Here is a 22,953-nt window from a genome sequence, read left to right on the forward strand (position 1 = left end):
AATTGCACCCTGGTTGTAATTTAAAACCCAAAATCTGTTCTGTTTTTATTCCAACATCTTTCCAAGAAACCATATATTTTTCTATATGTTTTTAGACTTCAACACAGTACTGATCAAGGTTAGAATAGTTTTGGAATTTTCATTATAGTTTAGTTTTGACCTTTTTTTCTCGAATTCAGTTAGTTTTAATTAGTTTTTAGAGCAGGTTTACTAGGTTTATTAGTTTTAATTTTTTTCTAAATGCTTAGTTTTACCTCAGTTTTAGTTTTTTCATATTTATGTTTTTCGGTATCGTATTCAAATAAATCCCAGACAGGACTCTGCTGCTTTCTTCCAACTTGAGTCTCCATGTTTCCAGGTAGAGTGGCGACCAGAAGATGACTAAACAACATTTGACGAGACGTGACGGACCGTGAAGTGTCGTGTGGTGCCGCTAGCTAAATAAATCGATTTCATATCAATGCGACATTGACAAAGACCAAAAGGAAGGGAATTTTATCCATAATCTTTATACGTTTTAGTTATTTTTGTAAGCACACAATACAGTTTCAGTTAGTTATCGTTTTCTTTTGATTATAGTTTTTTTTTATTTCAGTTAACGAAAATGTTTTTAGGATTCTAGTTTTCATCATTCCGTTAGTTTTCGTTAACAATAATAACCTTGGTACTGATGACCAGATCCTGATAACCAGCTAGATGCTAATGCTAATCACTAATGTTAACACTAGGGCCCGTGCTTTCATTAGAGAACCGATGATAAAGCGAGTGAACCTCTAACCTTTAAAAGCTGGAGGTAATGGTTTCTAAACACAGATGCCAAAAGCAGTCAGGAACATTTTAATGCAGCGATTTCACTGTTTGCCCTTTTCGGAGTTCACCGACGTTGCCAGATCTACAAGTACGCATTAAGGTCATGATGAACAGCAGGGATTTATTTTGACAAAGTGAACTGTCTGCAGAAGCCTCACTCCAAACTGCCGCTCGCTGAAGAGGGCGACGATCCATGAACTGCAGCCAGTAACCCTTCAGTCTGCAGCCCACTCCTCCAAACTCTGGATCGCTCTTCAAATTCAAAAACACCGACGCCAACTTTTCACCCTCAGGGCTTCGAAAACACTCGTCACAGCCCTCGGATCTGTCGGTGTTTCTGGCACCTGCGCTTGTATTTGTGTGGTGGAATAAGATGCAGTATAATTGGACTCCATTCATTTTGTTCAGTCCTCATCCAAGACGATATGATATCATTCACTGCCAAGTGAGTGATTCTTTATTCACACCCCAATAAGTGCTAATAAGATTGGCTAGTGTTGCTGCTGTATCCAATAAGTTATAATACAATTGGCTGTCAGTATTATGCATTCATACCTAAATAAGTTGTGATGTGATTTGGGTGCTGCTGGTTCTATATCCAATAAAATGTAATATGATTGGATGCCTGCAGTTGTGGCTTCGATAGGGTCTAATGCGATCAGTTTATATGGATTTTATATTAACCCATAAAGACGCAGAGCTACTTTTGAACAGCTCCCAAATACTTTTTTTTCTGTCTATTTAACCTTTCTTAAGTGATTTATCCCCATTTACTATAATACTATCCTCTGTATTTGTGTTTTTATCAATATAAATCAGGTATATTCCCATATTTCATTGACTGTTCATGTAGATGTTCATAAAAGCTCAGATTAAAGTTGAGGGTTATTATATCAGAAACAGAAAACTGAAGAAAAAGTCAATTTTTCAGTGAAGATATCATTAACTGAACATAAACCCAGTGTGTCCATCCACTGTCACAGATCCAACTCCATGGGTTTTACTGAACTGAACAAAATTGAGTAAAATATGTTGAAAAATAAACAAAATATGTAAGAAAATGAAGAAAAACAGATAAAATATGTACAATAAATAAAAATTAACAAATTAAGGTTGTAGAAGTTTGGTTTTATGTTCAATTAATGATATTTTTTGCTCAAAAAGTCACTTTTTCGTCAGTTTAAACCTCTGAAGGTTATTGTAAAAACAGAAAAAAACTGAATGAAATGTGACTTCAGTAAAATCTATTATTACCTGAACATAAACCCAGTGTGTCCATCCACTGTCACTGATCCAACTCCATAGGTTTTACTGAACTGAACAAAACTGAATAAAAGATGTGGAAAAAAAAAAAAAAAAAAAAAAATGAAGAAAAACAGATACAATGAATAATAATTAACAAATTAAGGTTGTAGAAGTTTGGTTTTATGTTCAATTAATGATATATTTTGCTCAAAATTCACTTTTTCTTCAGTTTAAATTTGAAGGTTATTATAAAAACAAAAAAACAAAAAAAAAGGGAATGAAAAGTGACTTCGGTAAAATCTATCATTAACTGAACATAAATAAGATCTATGCATTTCTGAACACATTAACTATTTCTGGAGTACTTCCCTTGATTTAACTCATAAAGACCAAGTTCTACTTTTGTGCCAGTTCCAAAATAGTTTTTTTCTCCATATTTATGCAATACAGGAGTGAACACTTTTCAGGCTCTTATGAGAAACTTAATGTACAAATTTATCTGTCGACTGAATGATTGTCAGAATTCCATCATTCAGCTTTTGATTAATCCCAGTCATAGTTCGATGCGATACCAGTCATCCCTGTGGCGACACTGGTACAGTTGTCTTTTATAATACCGATGATGTTTTGTTTGTATTTTTAAATGCATTCTGTTTGTTGATTGCTTGTTTGTTTTTAAATGGACGCCCAAGTCTGCAAATAAAGATGATGATGATGATTTAACTTTACTTAACTCTTTCGGTGCCAGACAGTTAAGGGGCTAATAAGCCTTAAAAGTGCCACAGAATTTGGCTGTTTTTCAGTATTTTGCGTCGTTTTTATAATCGAAGTCTGAATCATCATCAGAACTCATTTTCTAGCAGATGGGACTGTTTTGACAGATCGCTGTGTTTACGATATTACTACAAAATGGCCATCTAATTTGCATATGATTTCATTCATAAATTCATTCATAAAATTTCCCAAGCAGAAAACGAAACGTGAGCTCTTCCTTGGTCAAAAACCGCTCGGTAACATCCGACCGATTGCTACTTAGATTCAAAACGCACCGGACGCAGCCGATTCATTATTGATCGTAATTTGCAAGAAGATTTGAAAGAACGTCATCAAAATGTGAGAAAGAAATGGGGGTGGATGGTTTGTTTGTACACAAATATGGCGTGTTCTCCAAAGCCGATCTGATCGGCCCGTGGCACTTTAAAGGTTGTATTCGTAAAGTTGATTTAATCGGCCCATGGCACTGAAAGAGTTAAGTTACTGATCACCATTTATTATCATATTATCCTCTGTATTTTGTATTTTTTTGGGGGGAAAATCAGGTTTTTTCCTATATTTAATTCACTGATCATGTAAATGTTCATAAAAATTCAGATTAAAGCTGAGGTTTATTATATCAGAAACAGACAAAAGTTAAGAAAAAGTGACTTTTTTAGTAAAATCTCTCATTAACTGAACATAAACCCAGTGTGTCCACCGTCATTCATCCAGCTCCATGGGTTTTACTGGTGAATCAATGTTGTAGAACACAGGTGTCAAACATGCGGCCAGGGGGCCAGAACCGGCCCGCCAAAGGTTCCAATCTGGCCCATGGGATGAATTTGCAAAGTGCAGAAGATATTAACAGTCAAGGGCGTCGAAGTCAAAAATAATAGCATAATAACCTTGAAATGCTGACTCCAAATTTTCTTCTTGGTTTAATGTGAAAAAAATAATTTGACATTATGCCTCTAAATAATGGCAACACCAGTTTTTTTCTCATTGATTTATTGCAAAGAACATTAAATTCTGATATCCTTCAAAAATAAAACATTAATAACCTGAACAAATATGAACAACCTTAAATGTCTAAAGAAAAGTAAGTGCAATTTTAACAAAATTCTGCCTGTTTTGTGTCTTGGTAGATCTGATCTGTAATATGTATAAATCATAAGTTGAGAAATAATATTAATCAAATGTTTCTTACTATTTCTTCTTATTTTTCTTCAGAAATTTCATTTTTTTCAGATTATTCACATCCTTTTTGTTTGGATAGTTTGTAAAATGTAAATGTTATTCATAATTTAGTGTTATTTTTTGCATTAAAAAAAAGTTGGAGTTGTCATTATTTATAGGCTACTATGCTGTTATTTTACTGGTCCAGCCCACTGGAGATTAAATTGGGCTGAATGTGGCCCTTGAAAGAAAATGAGTTTGGCACCCCTGTTGTAGAAGATGACGGTGTTTCTATGGTAACTACGGAGCCTCTGAACGTCCAAATGGATCATATCTGATGACCATGAAAAGATGAAAAACTGTATTTTACACTAATTATTTACTTATGTTAATAGGAGTAATTATTATGATTGTGTTGCCCCACTACCACTCCGCTCGTCTGGGGAATGTTGTCTGGTGGTCCCCAGACCTTGTACAAGACAATCCAGGCTCTTTTCATGGGTCGTTCCACGTTGGTGGAACGTTCTACCGAGCGCTACGAGAACAGAGGCGTCCCTGCCTATCTTCAAGAAGCTCCTGAAGACCCGACTCTTCCGAGAGCACCTCCTGTCCTAGCACTGTCAGACATTCCATTTTAAATATTCTAATAAGGTTTTTCCCAGGATTATCACAGATTTTCCCAGGATTATCTCTGGACCTGCTGCGGTGGTCCTGCCTCTCTCCTGCCTTCATCATCATCACTCACTTATCCTCAACTGCATCCATGTGTCTCCCCCTCTCCCCCAGTCTCTATCGCTCTCTCTTTTTCTCCTTCTCTACTCTCTCTCTTTAACCCCAACTGGTCCAGGCAGACGTCCATCCTCTAGGAGTCTGGGTCTGCTCCAGGTTTCTGCTGTTAAAGGGAAGTTTTCCTTCCACTGTCACCAGTCACAAGTGTTTGCTCCTGGAGGATTCTGTTGGGTTTCTGTAAATTGGCTTAGAGTCTGGTTTTGACCAACTCTATATGTAAAGTGTCATGAGATAACTTTTTTGTTGTGATTTGGCGCTATATAAATAAAATTTGACTGATTGAGTGATTTGATTGGTTTTCCCGTGTAAGTCACTTTGGAAAAAAAACGTCTGCTAAATGCATAAACATAAACATAATGGATCAACAGGTATTAAACATTTACAACAGTAGACTGTTGTTGTTTCCAGTTGCTCTTTGGGTCTTTAAGGGTTAAATAAGGTAAAGTATGACAACAAAAACCCCACAGACCTTGATGTGCCCTCCAGAGCCTGGCAGTGTCATAACTCCAGACTAAAACCCAAGTGGCTGTGTTTTCCAGCAGGTATTTCCCAGCCTCCATCTGCTGTGCCAGCGGTGGCAGCAGTTTAGGAGGCTTAGCCCACATCCATCTGCACGCCAGACACAATATCTGCCCATTTTCTCTGCAAGACGGCCAAGTTTTACATCTCCTGCCTGCTCTGTTGTCTGTGAAAGAAGCTTCCAGAGCGGATTTTGTATTGTTTAGTGAAGGTTTACTTAGAAAAACTACAGAGGAAAATATCACTGGCAGCGGGGATACGACATGAAAGGGGATTGTAAAACACAACCGCACTGCCTGGGAAACTAATGAATTTGTTAAATTACTGTTTTTTTTTAATCGCTTATTGTACATTGTCTGCATTGAGAGGATTACTTTTCAGGTACATTTGAACACCTGTTAGCTTCCTTTTCATTCACGTCTTCTTTTTTACTGCACCGGGCCAAAAGTAAATTACATTTGCTGTAATTTCTTCTGCTCATCTTGTTGTAATTGCTCATTAAATTCAGTTCAGTTCAATCTGCGACATTCCTCTAAACGGGTGTAGATGGAGACGGAGAGACTACAGGTTTTCTACCGTAAGTCCTCCTCTGCTCTATAACAATAAAGGGAACTTTTCGGAGTTTGGGTGAAAGACAGCAGACATCTGATTCCTTTGTAAGCTAAGTGCAAACGGGAGGACATGTGGGTGGATGAATAACACCAGCTGTCTCCGACTGCAAACAGGATGCATCCCCTGCCAACGGCGAGGAAACATCCACTCACTTTAAAAAAAAAAAAAAAAAAAAAATGAAGACACAGAGGTAAAACTATTCTCCATATTTTACATTCAGGTCACATGTCTAGTGTTAGCAGGGGTAGAGCCTCTGGAGATACGGCACAGTAAAACTGCTTTTTGTTTTTTTTTTTTTTTGTTTTTTTGGGCTTTAAAGCAACACTATGGAGTTTTTCACCCTTCAAACTATATTTTCAAGGGCATTTTGGTACCAGTACAACCACTTCTGGTTTCAGGTAAAAACCCGTATGAGTTTACCCAATTAACCCTTAGGGGTCTGAGCCCATTTTGGCCGTTTTTGAGTACTTTTGATTGGTCTTGCCTTTATAAACGATATAAAGAAAATGTTTACTATACCCATGTTTGGTGTCTTCTTTTTCAGCACAACTTCATCTATCCCATCTGCCTATTATTTTTTCACTTTAACCTAACATATCAACAAAAAAGGCCAAAAAACACACAAAATATAAAATCCGATTTGAAAAATGTATATAATCTATTACATAAATAACACAAAGATGCTTAACAAACCTTTTCAAAGACTTTAAAAGGGAATTTAAAAAAAAAAATGAAGACAGAGGTAAAACTATAATCCATATTTTACATTCAGGTCACGTGTCTAGTGTTAGCAGGGATAGAGCCTCTGGAGATACGGCACAGTAAAACCACTTTTTGTTTTTTGTTTTTTTTTTCGGCTTTAAAGTGACACTATGGATTTTTTCAACCTTCAAACCGTATTTTCAAGGGCATTTTCGTACCAGGACAACCACTCACAATAGGTTCAATTACACTTAAGTCATGGCTCCAGAGCGTCTGTACTGGTACTATGGAACTTCTGGTTTTGGGTAAAAATCCCTATGAGTGAGCAAATGATTCCAAGGAATTGAGATCGAGATACTGGGATCTGGTTCTTGATTCCCATCCCTAACCCTACCTTTAAGAAAAGTTAATGTGTGGGGTTCCTCAGGGTTCGATTCTTGGGCCTCTCCTTTTTTTGATTTACATCAATGATCTCCCTATGGTATGTAAAAATGTCTTGCCTCTTTTATTTGCTGATGACACATTTGGTCATATCACATGAAAATTCCAATACACTGATTAGAGAAGCAAATGAAGAACTATCGTCTATTTCTAGATGGTTTCAGATGAATAAGCTCTCAATACCCAAAAATCAAATTTAATCATATTTTGCAACAAAAATAAGAAGTATAACAAGGAAAACAACAAAATATTCATAGATAACTTTGAAATAACCCAGGTATCTTACGTAAAATTTTTAGATGTTATTGTAGATGAAAAATTGAATTGGAAATCTCATATTAATCTTCTCTGTGAAAAAATCCTGAAGTCAATTGGCATTTTGAACAGAGTTCGTTCATTGATAAATCATTCTTGTTTCTTGACTTTTTATTATTGCTTAATTTATCCTTACATTATTTATTGCAATACTGTTTGGGCGGCAACCTGTCCCACATATCTCAATAAGATTCTCTTAATTCAAAAGAAATTTTTAAGAATGATCAGTTTTTCTCGGAGACTCGACTCATCTGCTCCTCTTTTCAAAAAAATTCAATCTTCTCTCAGTTGTCGATGTGAACGTTTACCAGACCTGTGCCTTCATGTACAAATATGTTCACTTAACTCACATTCTTCCTAAAGTTTTTCACAATTTCTTCATGTTGTCTTCTGTTATTCACAACTTTCCGACACGATTTTCAAGCAAATTTGATCTTCCGTACTGCCGAACTTCAGTCTGTCAGTATTCTCTGAAATATCTTGGACCAAATCTGTAGAATAATCTAAGACCTGAACTTCAATCAACATCTACTTTATCATTGTTTAAAAAGCATCTGAAAAGGACTTTAATTCATGAAAAAATGTAAGGCTGTGTATCACTTGATTTGTATTTGATGATTTGTAATGTGGATTACATTTTTATTGTTTTTACTTTAGTTTATTTTTTCAGTTATATTGTATTTCTTATTCTTTTTTTTTGTTTGTTTTTGTGTATTGGTCATTTCGGGGGAGGTATTCATATAAGCCTTCTTTTTGGCTTCTAACCTCTCCTGCACAATTTTGTTACTTGTTTGAATGTTTTTTTCTATTGCTGTTTTTATTTTGTGCAAATAAATTAAATTAAATTAAATTAAGTTAAATTAAGTTAAATACAGAAAAAAAATCTCATTTGGGAACTGACACAAAAGTAGCACTGGGTCTTTAAGGGTTAAAATCCTTCCCACTAATGCTGATATGAGTCTGCATTTTCAGTCAACATCCTGGAATGTATATAAAATATTCCATATTAATGTCTTCTATCAGAGGTGTGTGGTCCATGTGCTAAACCTCACTGTGCATTATCCTTCCATTCTGAACCAGTTGTTCATATTTTATTGTCAGGTTGTTTGTCAGTTTCGATCCAAACCCATGGTTGAAACCCCCCAAAGTCCCACAGTCACATGTGGATGATGGAGGAGATGCAGAATTACTGTTATTATCCTGGAGTCCAGACCCACTGCCATCTGAAGAGCACTCCAGGGCTCCAGTTCCAAGTGGGAAAGGATTGTATAACAGCACGGTAAAGTAACAAACATCCTCTAAATATAGCCTGCACTTAAAATAATATTGATTTTTTTTTTTTTTTTCCTCACAAGGTAAAGCAGGACAAAAGCTCCATCTGTCCTCTTCATATAGATCTGAACATGGATCTGAACATTTAATTTCACTGTATTTGATGCAGTTGAAGTTGTTTATGGTTTTAGATTCAGTGAAGTTTCAGTGTTAGTTCTTAATCACTGCCGTAAAAAGCAACAAGTACATGAAGTTATTCCTGTCAGCGGCAACATTTGCACAGACAAGAATACTGTTTATGTGAAGTTATTAATATGAACGAAAAAGTGCAACCATGGAGAGCATGAGGCAAGCCGCTTGTACCCGAGTGTTAAACCAGAAAGAGCTCCAGTATTTCAGATCCAAACTGGTCTGTGATTAAACTGAAACAGGTCATGGAACAGAGTGAAGGAGAAATTTATGAGAAAATAACTGATGGTGTTTAATGAGTATGTTTTTAGTTTAGTGTTTGATGTCTGGCACAGGTGTCAAACATACGGCCCGCAGACCAAAACCAGCCCACCAAAGGCTCTAAACCGGCCCACCAAAGGGTCTAAACCGGCCCACCAAAGGGTCTAAGCCGGCCCACCAAAGGGTCAAAGCCGGCTCACCAAAGGGTCAAAGCCGGCCCACCAAAGGGTCAAAGCTGGCCCACCAAAGGGTCTGAACCGGCCCACCAAAGGGTCTAAGCCGGCCCACCAAAGGGTCAAAGCCGGCCCACCAAACGGTCTGAACCAGCCCACCAAAGGGTCAAAGCCGGCCCACCAAGGGTCTAAACCAGTCCACTAAAGGGTCTAAACCGGCCCACCAAAGGGTCTAAGCCGGCCCACCAAACGGTCTGAACCAGCCCACCAAAGGGTCAAAGCCGGCCCACCAAGGGTCTAAACCAGTCCACTAAAGGGTCTAAACCGGCCCACCAAAGGGTCTAAGCCGGCCCACCAAAGGGTCTAAGCCGGCCCACCAAACGGTCTAAGCCGGCCCACCAAACGGTCTGAACCAGCCCACCAAAGGGTCAAAGCCGGCCCACCAAGGGTCTAAACCAGTCCACTAAAGGGTCTAAACCGGCCCACCAAAGGGTCTAAACCAGTCCACTAAAGGGTCTAAACCAGTCCACTAAAGGGTCTAAACCAGTCCACTAAAGGGTCTAAACCAGTCCACTAAAGGGTCTAAACCGGCCCACCAAAGGGTCTAAACCGGCCCACCAAAGGGTCTAAACCAGTCCACTAAAGGGTCTAAACCGGCCCACCAAAGGGTCTAAACCAGTCCACTAAAGGGTCTAAACCAGTCCACCAAAGGGTCTAAACCGGCCCACCAAAGGGTCTAAACCGGCCCACCAAAGGGTCTAAACCAGTCCACTAAAGGGTCTAAACCGGCCCACCAAAGGGTCTAAATGTATCAGATTGATACAACCTTAGTGGAAACACCGTCACCTTCTACAGCATTGATTCACCAGTAAAACCCATGGAGTTGGATCAGTGACAGCAGATGGAGAGACTTGAATTATGTTCAGGTCATGATAGATTTTACTGAAAATGTCACTTTTTCTTCAGTTTTCTCTGTTTTTGGCAAGATATCTGTCAAATGTAATCTCAGCATGATGATCAAATTACACAATCTGTAAATTGAATATAGGAAAATATCTGATTTTCACTGAAAAACAAGCAAATTAGAGACGATAATGTATGATAAATGGTGATAAATGGTTAAATAGAGAGAAAAATTCATTCAGGAACTAACACAAAAGTAGCACTGGGTCTTCATGGCTTAAATAAAGGGTAATAAATAAATAATAAAAAGAAATGAAAGTGTGATGCAGTTATTGCGACAAAGCTGAACTCTTGTCAGGCTGAACCAGTCACATGATGAAACCACCAGACCTGCAATTTTCCAAACAAATCAACAGGTGCAGCAGAAGAAACAGGCAAAATAACAAAACTGATCCGAGTCATTCCGTAACAACCTAAACCACGTGAACAGAAACAAATATTCACTTCTATGTAAACCCACAGTGTGTGTCTACTCTTAATATATAGTGACCCACTTAAAAAGAAGAATCTTTGTTGCTCATCTTCATCATAGATTTTACTGAAGAAGTCACTTTTTCTTCAGTTTTCTCTGTTTTTGGTAAGATATCCGTCAAATGTAATCTCAGCAAGATGATCAAATTACACAATCTGTAAATTAAATATAGGAAAATATCTGATTTTCACTGAAAAACAAGCAAAATGGAGAGGATAATACTATGATAAATGGTTAAATAGAGAGAAAAATTCATTTAGGAACCAACACAGAAGTAGCACTGGGTCTTTATGGCTTTAAAAAAAAAGGTTAATAAATAAATAATAAAAATAAATTACAGTTATTGCATCAAAGATGAACTCTTGCCCAGCTGAACCAGTCACAGGATAAAACCATCAGATGTGCAATTTTCCAAACTCCTCAACAGGTGCAGCAGAAGAAAAAGGCAAAATAACAAAACTGATCTGAGTCATTCCATTAACAACCTAAACCACATGAACAGAAATAAATATTCACTTCTATGTAAACCCACAGTGTGGGTCTACTCTTAAAATATAGTGACCTATTTAAAAAGAATCTTTGTTGCTCATCTTCTGTTTTCCATTCTGCATCTTATAGAATGACAGTGGATGGACACATTTGAAGTATGTTCAGTTCATGATAGATTTTACTGAAAAAGTAACTTTTTCTTCAGTTTTCTCTGTTTTTGGTAAGATACCGTCAAATGTAATCTCAGCATGATGATTAAATTACATGATCTGTAAATTAAATATAGGAAAATATCTGATTGTCACTGAAAAACAGGCAAAATGGAGGGGATAATATTATGACAAAAGGTGATGCGAGGGCCGTTCAATAAGTTCATGGCCTCACCCAGAACAGAACAACACAGACTGATAATTTATATTTTATTTTTCAACATAATCTCCATTTACACCAATGCACTTGGTCCATCGATGTTCAAGCATCACTATCCCATCACAAAAGAATGTAACATCCTGTATTATAACAACCAGTATTTCTGGGTGAGGCCATGAACTTATTGAACAGCCCTCGTAAGTCTAGAGCTGCAACCGATTAATCGACTCAAAGCGATCGAGAAAAAATCATTTAACCACAATTCTCCTTAATCAAAGCTTTGTTTCCTTCATTTCTCTGCTGTTAAACATTGGTTCTACTTTTGTGTTTCACACGGACGCTTATTGTGACATACAAAGAAGCTTCAAGTAAGGAAAACTGCAATAGAATATTTCCCGCCAATCAATTCGAGTCGATTAATCAAATCAGGAATTTTTGCATTCGCTTCAAGCACCTAACCGATTAATCGGTTGCAGATCTAGATAAATCACTTAAAAAAGGTTAAACACAGAAAAAATAATTTGAGAACGAACACAAAAGTAGCACTGGGTCTTTATGACTTAATTAAAGATGAATAAATTAATAATAAAAAGAAATGCAGTTATTGCGTCAAAGCTGAACTCTTGTCAGGCTGAATCGGTCACAGGATAAAACCATTAGACGTACAATTTTCCAAACAACTCAACAGGTGCAGCAGAAGAAAAAGGCAAAATAATAAAACTGATCCGAGTCATTCCGTTAACAACCTAAACCACATGAACAGAAATAAATATTCACTTCTATGTAAACCCACAGTGTGCGTCTACTCTTAAAATATAGTGACCCATTTAAAAAGAAGAATCTTTGTTGCTCATCTTCTGTTTTCCATTCTGCATCTTCCAGAATATACCCAGAGAATAAGCGTCAAACTGCTTTAAATTGCTTCTTCTAAGGCGGTGGGTCTATTGGGAGCTTCTTTTATAGAAAGCAGTGATAAGCACATGGTCGGGGAGGCACTTGTCAAGGCTGTTGTGGCAGAAAAGCTTTTGAAAGTATTTTAGCCGTGGCTCTCTTTCGCACAGAAGCTGAAAGACTCTTGACCTTTCGGAGCTCTAACCCTCAGCTCTTCCCCGCTTCCAAAGACGGTTCGTAAACGCGACGGCAGCGTCTGTACTCACCCAACATGGTGAGGGTGGTGGTCCCCTGCTCGTTCCCTGAAGGGTAGGTGGCGTACTCGCAGGTGTAGCGGCCGGCGTCGGACATCCTCAGGTTGGATATCCTGATGGACGGGCTCTCCAGAGTGTTCTTCAGGAAAACAACCCGGTCCCTGAAAGCCGGGTTGGGGAAACTCTGACCGTAGATCGGATGGAAAACGGCGATGTTATCCCTCTGTCCGTCGGAGGGCTCCCATATCCAAGACACCTGAGGAAAAGCGTTTAGGAACAGGCTCTATTACAAAAACTATTTATTTCAAATTATTACAAACAGTCAATTCATGACATTTTTATGGTTCAAACACGTTCCATTTTCAAACCACCGAAGATCACTTAAATCACTGCAACACTTTATATCACTAGTCGCTTTTCCAGTGACCCTCAAATTTTGCAAATACAGTCTACTCTCATTATACCGCCAACTTCCGTTCACGGCCAAATTGGCGGTATAGCGAAAATGGCGTTACAACGGGTTGCGTCCATAATGTGCATGTCTTTACTATATGATGTCTATGCTGCCTCCGTTAACCCGTTCTAATTGCGTTTCTAAATAAATCTTGATTCTGTTATGTTGTAAGGGATCATTTAAAGTGGGGAAACATTTTAAGCATTATTATACCGTGTCGGGAAATGACACCCCATCATCTTGAGGCTTTGGCTTAATCCCACGTCCTCTTCCCGACATCCTGACCTACTGAGTGTTCTGCGATAAATGAACGGTGGCCGTTCCGTAGACCTACTCGGAGCTTGTCGCGATCAGCGTCTGGCGCGTTTGTTTCAGTGCATTGTTAAAATTTATGTGTACTTGATGGCAATCACGCTGGCGGTATAACGGTCGGGAAATCAATGGTATAAGTGTTGTTTGTGCATGGAACTGGGCTGGCGGATGGCGATAGGCGGAAATGGCGGTAGCTAATGGAATAATGCATTGGGGATTTTTGTGCAATGGTTTTGATCGGCGGTGAGCGAAAATGGCGGTATAACGGCGGGCGGTTTAACGAGAGTAGACTGTATAACTAGTGCATAAAAATGTACCTAATGGAAAAACAAGAATTTTGCCAAAAGTCTCATTTTTTGATTTAAAGTTTTTGCGCTGGCAAGAGGTGGTTTTTCGGGCATAGCACAAATGGTATATCATGCAAAACTGCAAAGGAAAGACCTTTGTTCGCAACTAGAGTCAGATGAATTAAAAAACATGTCGCGGTCTGTGCGGACACACCAGGAAACCCAATCATTTTTTAATTTAGTACAAGATAGAGGGGTGATATGTAATAATAATGAATATATCTGTAAATCAACACCATATTTGTCGCCATGTTTATGGAATGACTTCCCGTGTCATCTCGCGATAATCAATAAACAAATCATTGCATTGCTAACTCTAGTTGCAAAAAAAGGTCTTTGCATCGCAGTTTTGTGTAATATTCCATTTGCGCTATGCCCAAAAAAACCACCTCTTGCCAGTGCAAAAACATTTAATCGAAAAAAGACTTGGCGAAATTATCATTTTTTCATTCAGTAAATTTTTACGCACAAGTTAGATTTGCGCAATTTGAGAATCAATGGAAAGCAACTAGTGAAAAAAAGTGATATGAAGTGTAGCAGAAGTCGCTTTTCCATTGGGCATCTGCACAAAACTTTACCAATATTTACGAAATGTTGAAAAAACAGAAGTGCGTAACGTCAGTTTTTCCATTAAATCACAAATGCGATGATTTGTTTATTTATTATCACGAGATGACACGAGAAGTCATTCCATAAACATGGCAACGAACATAAATATCGTGTTAATTTACAGATATATTCATTATTATTATGTATTACCCCCCTATTCTTTACTAAATTAAAAAATGCTTCAGTTTCCTGGTGTGTCCACACATACCGTGCCATGTTTGTTTTAAAACTCTGCTTCTTTGCTTGTTGTAATATCCGTCAACATCTGTTTTGTGTAAAATAAGTGTCTATGAGTTTTAGTTCGAAGAAGAACATGATGATGCCATAATACAGATGTGTGTAAATAATGAGTTTTAGACTTTATTCAGTGGCTGATTCAGTCTGTGCATACATAGAGTTGATTCATTGGTGGTTTTGGTTTTAAGTCTGTTCAGCATTGTTTACTTAAATACAGTCTTTGAACTCTACAACATTCCTTTTTAATATAAATAGCCAGTACGCTGATGATGTCCAGTGATTTTGCAGGTAATTTCAGTCCAAATGATTAAAAAAAAAAAAACACCTGAAGGACTTTAGTGTCTCTTCCAAGGACAGCAGTGAAAACAACATTTCCAAAACTGAAGAATAAACCTGATGTTTTCAAAAACAAACACTAAATAAAAGCTGAAGAATGTAAAATGATCTGCAATGAAGCAGAATGGCTGTTTTGTTTTAGCTTTCCCCTCCATTTGGACTGCGGCTGCTGCACCACTTTATCCTCATAAAAAGGCCGTGTGGAATGATACATGGTTTTGTAAATCACACTCGATGTCAGGGCGTCTTTCAACCTGCATTTTTCAATTCCTATAAATCAAGGACTTTCTCATAATACATGAAGAAGTTAAACTAAAGTAACACTAGTCGATTCCTCAAAATGAAAATAAAAAAAGAAACTATTAAGTCATAAAACTAATAACAACTGAACTGAATAAATATAATAAAGACTGTAGCTCACAGGTGTCAAACATATGGTCCACGGGCCAAAACTGGTTCACCAAAGGGTCCAGTCAGGCCCATGGAATGAATTTAAGAAATGCAAAAATGACTGAAGATATTAATCATTTTAGTTCAGCGGCCACATTCACACCAGTATGATCTAGACTGGGTCAGACCAGGAAAATACTATGTTTACATTTATAAAATATCACGCAAAATGTGAACAAATATGAACATGAAGTGCAATTTTGACAATATTCTGCCTGTTACTAAATGTTTTGTGCATTTATAGATTTACTGTGATCTATGAGTTCTAACACACGTGTAAATGATAAACTGAGGCAGAATGTTGTTAAAAATGCTAAAATTTCTTAAAATTTTTATGGTTGTTCCTGTTATTCACTTTAATAAATAAATAAATAAATAAATAAATAAATAAATAAATAAATGACAGGATAGTTTCTAGATGTAAACTTTTTCATGTAATTTAACTTTTTTTTTTTGTCTAAAACAGAAAAAACTTGGGAGTTGACATTATTTATATATTACCCCCCCCCCCCCAATATTTCTTTTACTGTTAATTGTCAGTAATTTTATCTTGTTTTATTATTTTTTTGCAGTATTAAACTTTAAATTAACAGTTTAATCTCACAAAAAGAAAGGAAATATTTGTGAAATTATGATACATTTGCAAATGTATTTTAACTGTATTTTTCTGTGAAAAAAGAAAAAAAATTCTTTTAAAAAATTGAAATTTTATGATTATTCACAGTTACAGTTTTTTCGTGTTATTTTCCATTTGACGTATAATCACAGTCTATTTTTGGAATTTCATTGATATTTTCCTGTATCTTAAAAATACAGGAAAAATCTGTAAAATAAACAGTGAAAATTCTGTTAAATTACAGATTTTTTTTTTTTTTTTACAGTGAAGAGATTTGAAAACAGGCAAGGGAATAATAATGACAAATGATAAAGAAATTGCTTAAAAAAAAAAAAAAAAAAAAAAGCTTGTGTAAATATTAAACATCATGTCTGTAGCTCCATTTGTGCCCCTGGAACGCCTTCTAATCGCAGACAAAGTTTCAATTACAGCGGCAAAATGTCAATTAAAGCTGTCAGAGTAAGGAGTGGAGAATCTATTAGGAGATTAAATTAAAGGTCTCTTAGCCCTGCAAACACTCTGAAGGACCCGCTGCCATTTTAAAGAACATCCTTTGACTGAGTGTTCTCTTATTGGAGGTTTTTCCACTTCAGATGAACAATACTGAAACCTGGCTGTGATTGTACCACAAAGGAGGACGCTGTGATGTTATAACCAATTGATTTTCTTTTCTTTCCCGTTTCCAGAGTAATATGTATAAATAGAACCGGCCGTCTGAACTGAACGGGTGAAGGACTGAAACGTATCAATAATCACTTAGAAACAGGTATATTCTGCAGTTTGTCGTCTGCAGGAAGGCGGAGGATGGAGCGAGAAGACGAACGATAACCCAGATGTCGGCGTACGTTAGTGGATGAGCCTCCCCTGTTACCAGAAGACTGCAGAGAAAATATCACGCAGGGTAATTTAACCCGTCTGCAATTTCAGATTTTGTATGAGAGCAAATTGGCTATTGATTGCATCCACAGCTCAGATCACAGATCACACCGGGATCAAATTGAGCTCGCAAACAGCTCATAGGGTTCGCATTAGCCGAGTTTATGGGGGATGCGCATCCAAACGGGCCCGATAAATCTGGGGTCTGATGAGGTTACTATTTCTGTGTCGTGAATTCGTAACAAAGTTTAACCCATAAAAACCCAAACAGCCACCGATTTAAAAGGTTTAATACCTGCTGATCCATTCATCCTATCAATACATGTGAATAATTGGTGTAAAATACGGTTCGTCATCTTTTCATGGTCATCAGATATGACCCATTTGGACGTTCAGAGGCTCTATAGTTACCATGGAAACACTGTCATCTTCTACAACATTGATTCACCAGTAAAACCCATGGAGTTGGATCAATGACAGTGGATGAAGTTAACTTCTGAGGTCATTAAATTAAATACTTTTTATAGATATATGTCTCTACCAAGACAATGATACCACAAATAGATGATGATGTTATAGAATATGTTCAATTTCTGTAGATTAAAAATCCAACAATATAAATAAAATATAAATGGATTAAAAATATAGTACTTTTACTCTTCATTCTTTACATTTTTGCTGATATTTATACTGAAAAAATGTAAAAACCTCACAAATACACATTTTGCAACAAGAACTTGGTCTTTCCATCTCATCAAAAACAGATTCTCAGTGGTTGCAGCCAAAAAAAAAAAAATACTACCATTAAACCAGAAGAGCTGTTTTAGGAGGTGGTTTAACCCTTAAAGACCCAAACAGCCACTAATGACCAAAAGCATCTACTGATCTAAAACATTTAATGGATTTAGAACCATTAATCCTATCATAATATGTAAATAATTCACCTAAAATACAATTTATCATCTTTTCATGGTCATCAGATATGACCCATTTGGACGTTCAGAGGCTCTATAGTTACCATGGAAACACTGTCATCTTCTACAGCATTGATTCACCAGTAAAACCCATGGAGTTGGATCAATGACAGTGGATGAAGTTAACTTCTGAGGTCATTAAATACTTTTTATAGATGTATGTCTCTACCAAGACAATGATACCACAAATAGATGATGATGTTATAGAATATGCTCAATTTCTGTAGATTAAAAATCCAACAATATAAATAAAATAATATAAATAGATTAAAAATACAGTACTTTTACTCTTCATTCTTTACATTTTGGCTGATATTTATACTGAACAAATGTAAAAACCTCACAAATACACATTTTGCAGCAAGAACTTGGTCTTTCCATCTCATCAAAAACAGATTCTCAGTGGTTGCAGCCAAAAAAAAAAAAATACTACCATTAAACCAGAAGAGCTGTTTTAGGAGGTGGTTTAACCCTTAAAGACCCAAACAGCCACTAATGACCAAAAGCATCTACTGATCTAAAACATTTAATGGATTTAGAACCATTAATCCTATCATAATATGTAAATAATTCACCTAAAATACAATTTATCATCTTTTCATGGTCATCAGATATGACCCATTTGGATGTTCAGAGGCTCTATAGTTACCATGGAAACACTGTCATCTTCTACAACATTGATTCACCAGTAAAACCCATGGAGTTGGATCAGTGACAGTGGATGGACACACATGCTTTTATGTGTTTTATTTACTCTGGTTCAATTCCTGGTCAGAGTAGCATTTCCTTTTTTTTTTTTTTTCTCCAAAAGATTTTCAAGGGGGGGGCGGGATAGCTGGTAAGTAAATCCCACATTGATATAAATCAGCTGCTGGGACAACGTTTACAGTGCAGAATTCCACAGGACCACAGCACTGAACTGACACAGAACTGAGAGGTCACATGGTACGCTACATAACATGTAGCTCCACCCACTTTCTCCAGCCTCCAGAGCAAAGAACACAATGAAACAACATATAGTGTTTAGAACAATAATTCCTATTGTATACTATATACTATCACTAATTTGGCATTTCTTCCATCAGTTGCCACAGTACTGTGGTAGCAAAATGTACAAAAGAACGCACTGAAGTATACTCCATATATGACCACAGTACTGTGGCAACAAGAGGATAGTGAGGTCACAGAACAGTATCCCTGATTGGCTCTACAGAGTGTATCCAAAAAAACTATACATTTTGAAAAATTACCCCCAGTTCCACATTTGATAACAGACTCTATACACAGCCCCACTACTTCCTGAACTTCAGGTGGGTCCTTTATTTCCTGTCTTTCATTATTGGACACACTGATTAATCCAGGTGTGCATAATTAATCAGTAGTCACAACACGAAGTAGCAGACACACCTGGATTAATCAGTGTGTCCAATAATGAAAGACAGGAAACAACCCACCTGAAATGCAGGAAGTAGTGGGGCTGTGCACAGAGCCCATTGGTGGAATTTTCCTTTATGGACAGACCCCTTTCAAAGTTAATTCAACTTGTTTAGGCCTGAAAATGTCACTGAGGACAGGCCAAGTTAGGGTTAGGGTTAGCCTAGCCCCAACCCTAACCCTGTCCTCAGTGACATTTTCAGGCCTAAACAAGTTTAATGAACTATACTTTTTTTTTTCTTTTGTTCAGACAAGGTATAGTTTTTAGATGTTACCTAAAACTTTGAAAGGCAGGAACAGCTGCCATGGGTAAAGAAATGAAATTGAGATGGTGGCCAAAGTTGTTAATGCTGTAACATGGCAATTTTGTGCAAAACAAGATGGATGCCCATTGTCCCCTCCCATGACCTTTGATTGGATTTAAATTCTGCCGCTACTTCGCGCAAACCAGCTTTATCTTGGATTGTGCAATTTGCCCCTGCTAACTCAAGCATGAAAACCTGAGTCTGTAAATTTGGACAAATATCCACCAGTCCTCTACCTATTGATGTCCAGAAAAGAAAATTCCAAAAATTATCAAATGCAGAAGTGGGGGTAAGTTTTCAAAATGTATAGTTTTTTTTTTTTTGTTTTTTTTTATATACACCCTATTGAACAAATGCTAACATTTGATTGGTCTGTGGCAGTAGACAAACCCATATTTGGGGCCACAGTACTGTGGCAGTAGACATTGCCATACTTTAATTTGGAATTTGGGAGAAATGTTGTCGGTGAAACAACAGTGTTCATTGTATTCAAACACATACCTATAAATGGTCAAATCAGAGAAAGTGATCATTTTGCAGTGTCTGTTATTGTTTTTCCAGACCTGTACGTGCTGCAGGACACAGGATGAGTATATACCATCATCATTTAAACGCTTCAGATGCATTTTTGCCTCCGTTTCCCTGTGGATGATCCACCGCTCCACATAAGTCAGGGATGAATATCAGAGAAGAAGCATCACAGCGACCAAAAGGACGTCAGATATCGCCTCTAACACTGATAAATAACGATGTGTAGATAACGACACACCAGCAGCCAAACAACCCATCTGACAAAACACTGTCTGCTGTGTCTGCTCTGTGCACTGATAACACTCCTTTGGCTTTTCCAAAACTAAAAGCACTTCATTTCAGGGATATCTGTCCAAATGTTCACTTCACTATCACCACTGATCTCCTCCTGCTCTATAAACTTACATCTATATCAATATATCTTATTTTATTTTCATTTTGACATCATCATTTTTTAAGTCCAGATTCAACAGAAACTAGTGGATTTTAGATCAAATACATAAAATAATAACCTAGAAATAATGTCAACTCCAGACTTTTCTCTGTGTTTTAAAGTGAAAAAAGCTAAATAACATTAAGGAAAATGTTTATGTCAAACTATCTTTTTAAAATAAACATAAATAACACTGGCAAACGGAAATTAGAAAGTGCAATTTAACAATACAATGTCTCAGTTTATCATTTACACATTTACAGATCACAGTGGATCGACAAATACACCAAACATTAAGTAACAGGTGGAATATTGGTAAAATTGAACAAAGCTGAGAGAAGCTCTGAGACTGTTCCAGTTTTGAGTAACTCAGCTGTGGCTCTATTCAGACCAGCTGACAGACTGCTCAAGCTGAGTCCCATCAATAACCTGTGATAACTGCCCTTTGATCTCAATTAAGAGGAAATATTTTCCAGAGAATGTAATATTCATGTATACCAAATCCATATGAAGACAACAGAATATCATAATTATTGATTTGAAAAGTTAAATCTATCGAAAGTGAAAGAAAAAAATCCTTCACAAGCTAGCTATTTCATGTCGAGGCCTATTTTTGGTTAGGTAGGGAAAAAAAATAATTTTTTTTAGATTAGTGATAAAATAAACTTAAATTCCAATGAAGCCATGCTTAAGCAGAGGGTTAAATGCTTTCTTTCAGAAATTTCCATTGGTTTAGCTCATTTGATTAATGAGTAATTTAAAAAAAAACATGTTTTTTGAGAAAAGTGAAATTCCCTACATAACCAGCACCATCTGATATTAAAATGCTTAAAATAAGCAATTCACACCAATTTTTCAGACAAAATGATTTTTATAATGATAAAAGGGTGTGTAAAAGGTAATAAAACTATACTGAAAACAGAAATATATGATTGAGATTTCAAATTGTAGCAATGATCAGTTATGTTATTATTCATTTGTAGAGAACTTTTCGAGGGACTGAATTTAGTTTGTATAAAAAGTTCCGTAATTTTCTTGAAAATCCTTTTTTTGGCAAAAAATTTTAATGGATTTAGAAACTTACGATGTTATACTATTGAACTACAAAAAGTGTGAAATCATTATCTCAATTCTAATTTTTTGATTCAAAGTCAACAGGCGCGTGACTCGACCCACTTGTTTCTCTTAAGACATTTTAGGTTGATTATATTTGTTCAGGTTATTCACATTTTTTGTCAAAGCACACTTTGTAAATATAAACCTTTTCATATAATTGTACTTTTTTTTTTTTTTTTAAACACTAAAACAAAGAGAAATTTGGAGTTATCATTATTTAAAGGTCATCATGTTATTATTTGACTGGTCTGATCCACACAATTATTCTGTATGTGACCCCTGAACTAAACAGATTTTAACACCATTGACTGTAAAAGGGATCATATTTATCTAAACCCACTTCAAAAATAATTAATACAATAAAATCCACTCTTTATAAACACATTCCAAGGAGAAATAAAACTGTTACTACAACTACCTCCCCCCTTCATTAACCCATACACTGCAAATTATTTGGTTCTTACCAAGATTAAAAAAAAAAAAAAAGTAGATTTAGAAGTATTAGATAATTTATCTTGTTTTAAGCATTAATTTCTTATTTTAACCCTTTCATGCATGAATCATTAGAACCTTAATCAAGATTTTTTTTCCAGAGTGTTTTTATTCCTCTTTAGCATGAAAAAAACCCCAATGCAAATGCGATTGTTTTTTTGTGAACCTTACCCTTATGAACCTGAGTTACAAAACTGTCTATCATGTATTTAATATTAGAGGCAAAGAAATGTATTTACTGATATATTGTGTGAAAACTATGAAATAAAAATATTTTTAATGCTGCTAATTTGATGTTTTCTCACATTTTAACACACTATTATACTAGTTATTACTTCATGGAGATAATATGCAAAAGAAGACAATTTTTTTTGTTTAAAAAAAAAACAAAACAAAAAAAACCCTGTTAATTACAGTCTAATAATTTTTATTTATTTATTTATTTTTTTACAATCAAACATGTTACTGCAGATCAGGTTTATCAAGAACAACAAAATTACAGTAATGATATAAATGTCAGTGTATGGGATGATGCATAAGCACCTACTGTGTTGGCTGATATGGAACTAAAACCACAAAACCCTTGAATATACAAGAGAACAGCTTTAAACAGCTGTCCACTGTAGTGACCACTATGCATGAAAGGGTTAAAGGGCTCATATTTTGCTAAACCCACTTTTATTAGTCTTTGGTTCATTTATTTGTGTATTTGGATCCAAATAGTTCATACAGT

The 22,953-nt window shown here is 36.4% G+C and overlaps 1 protein-coding gene across 1 annotated transcript in view; it reads right to left on the reverse strand.

Annotated features, from left to right (window-relative positions):
* The window catches only part of pvrl2l (PVR cell adhesion molecule related 2 like), a 715,997-nt gene that overhangs the window by 190,528 nt on the left and 502,516 nt on the right, over positions 1 to 22,953 (reverse strand). Inside the window, exon 3 of the mRNA XM_030147091.1 lies at positions 12,711 to 12,954. Within this exon, the coding sequence (XP_030002951.1) occupies positions 12,711 to 12,954 (244 nt within the window). The remainder of the gene's footprint in view (positions 1 to 12,710; positions 12,955 to 22,953) is intronic.

The sequence above is a fragment of the Sphaeramia orbicularis genome, chromosome 11, assembly GCF_902148855.1.
Source record: "Sphaeramia orbicularis chromosome 11, fSphaOr1.1, whole genome shotgun sequence".
Taxonomy (NCBI): domain Eukaryota; kingdom Metazoa; phylum Chordata; class Actinopteri; order Kurtiformes; family Apogonidae; genus Sphaeramia; species Sphaeramia orbicularis.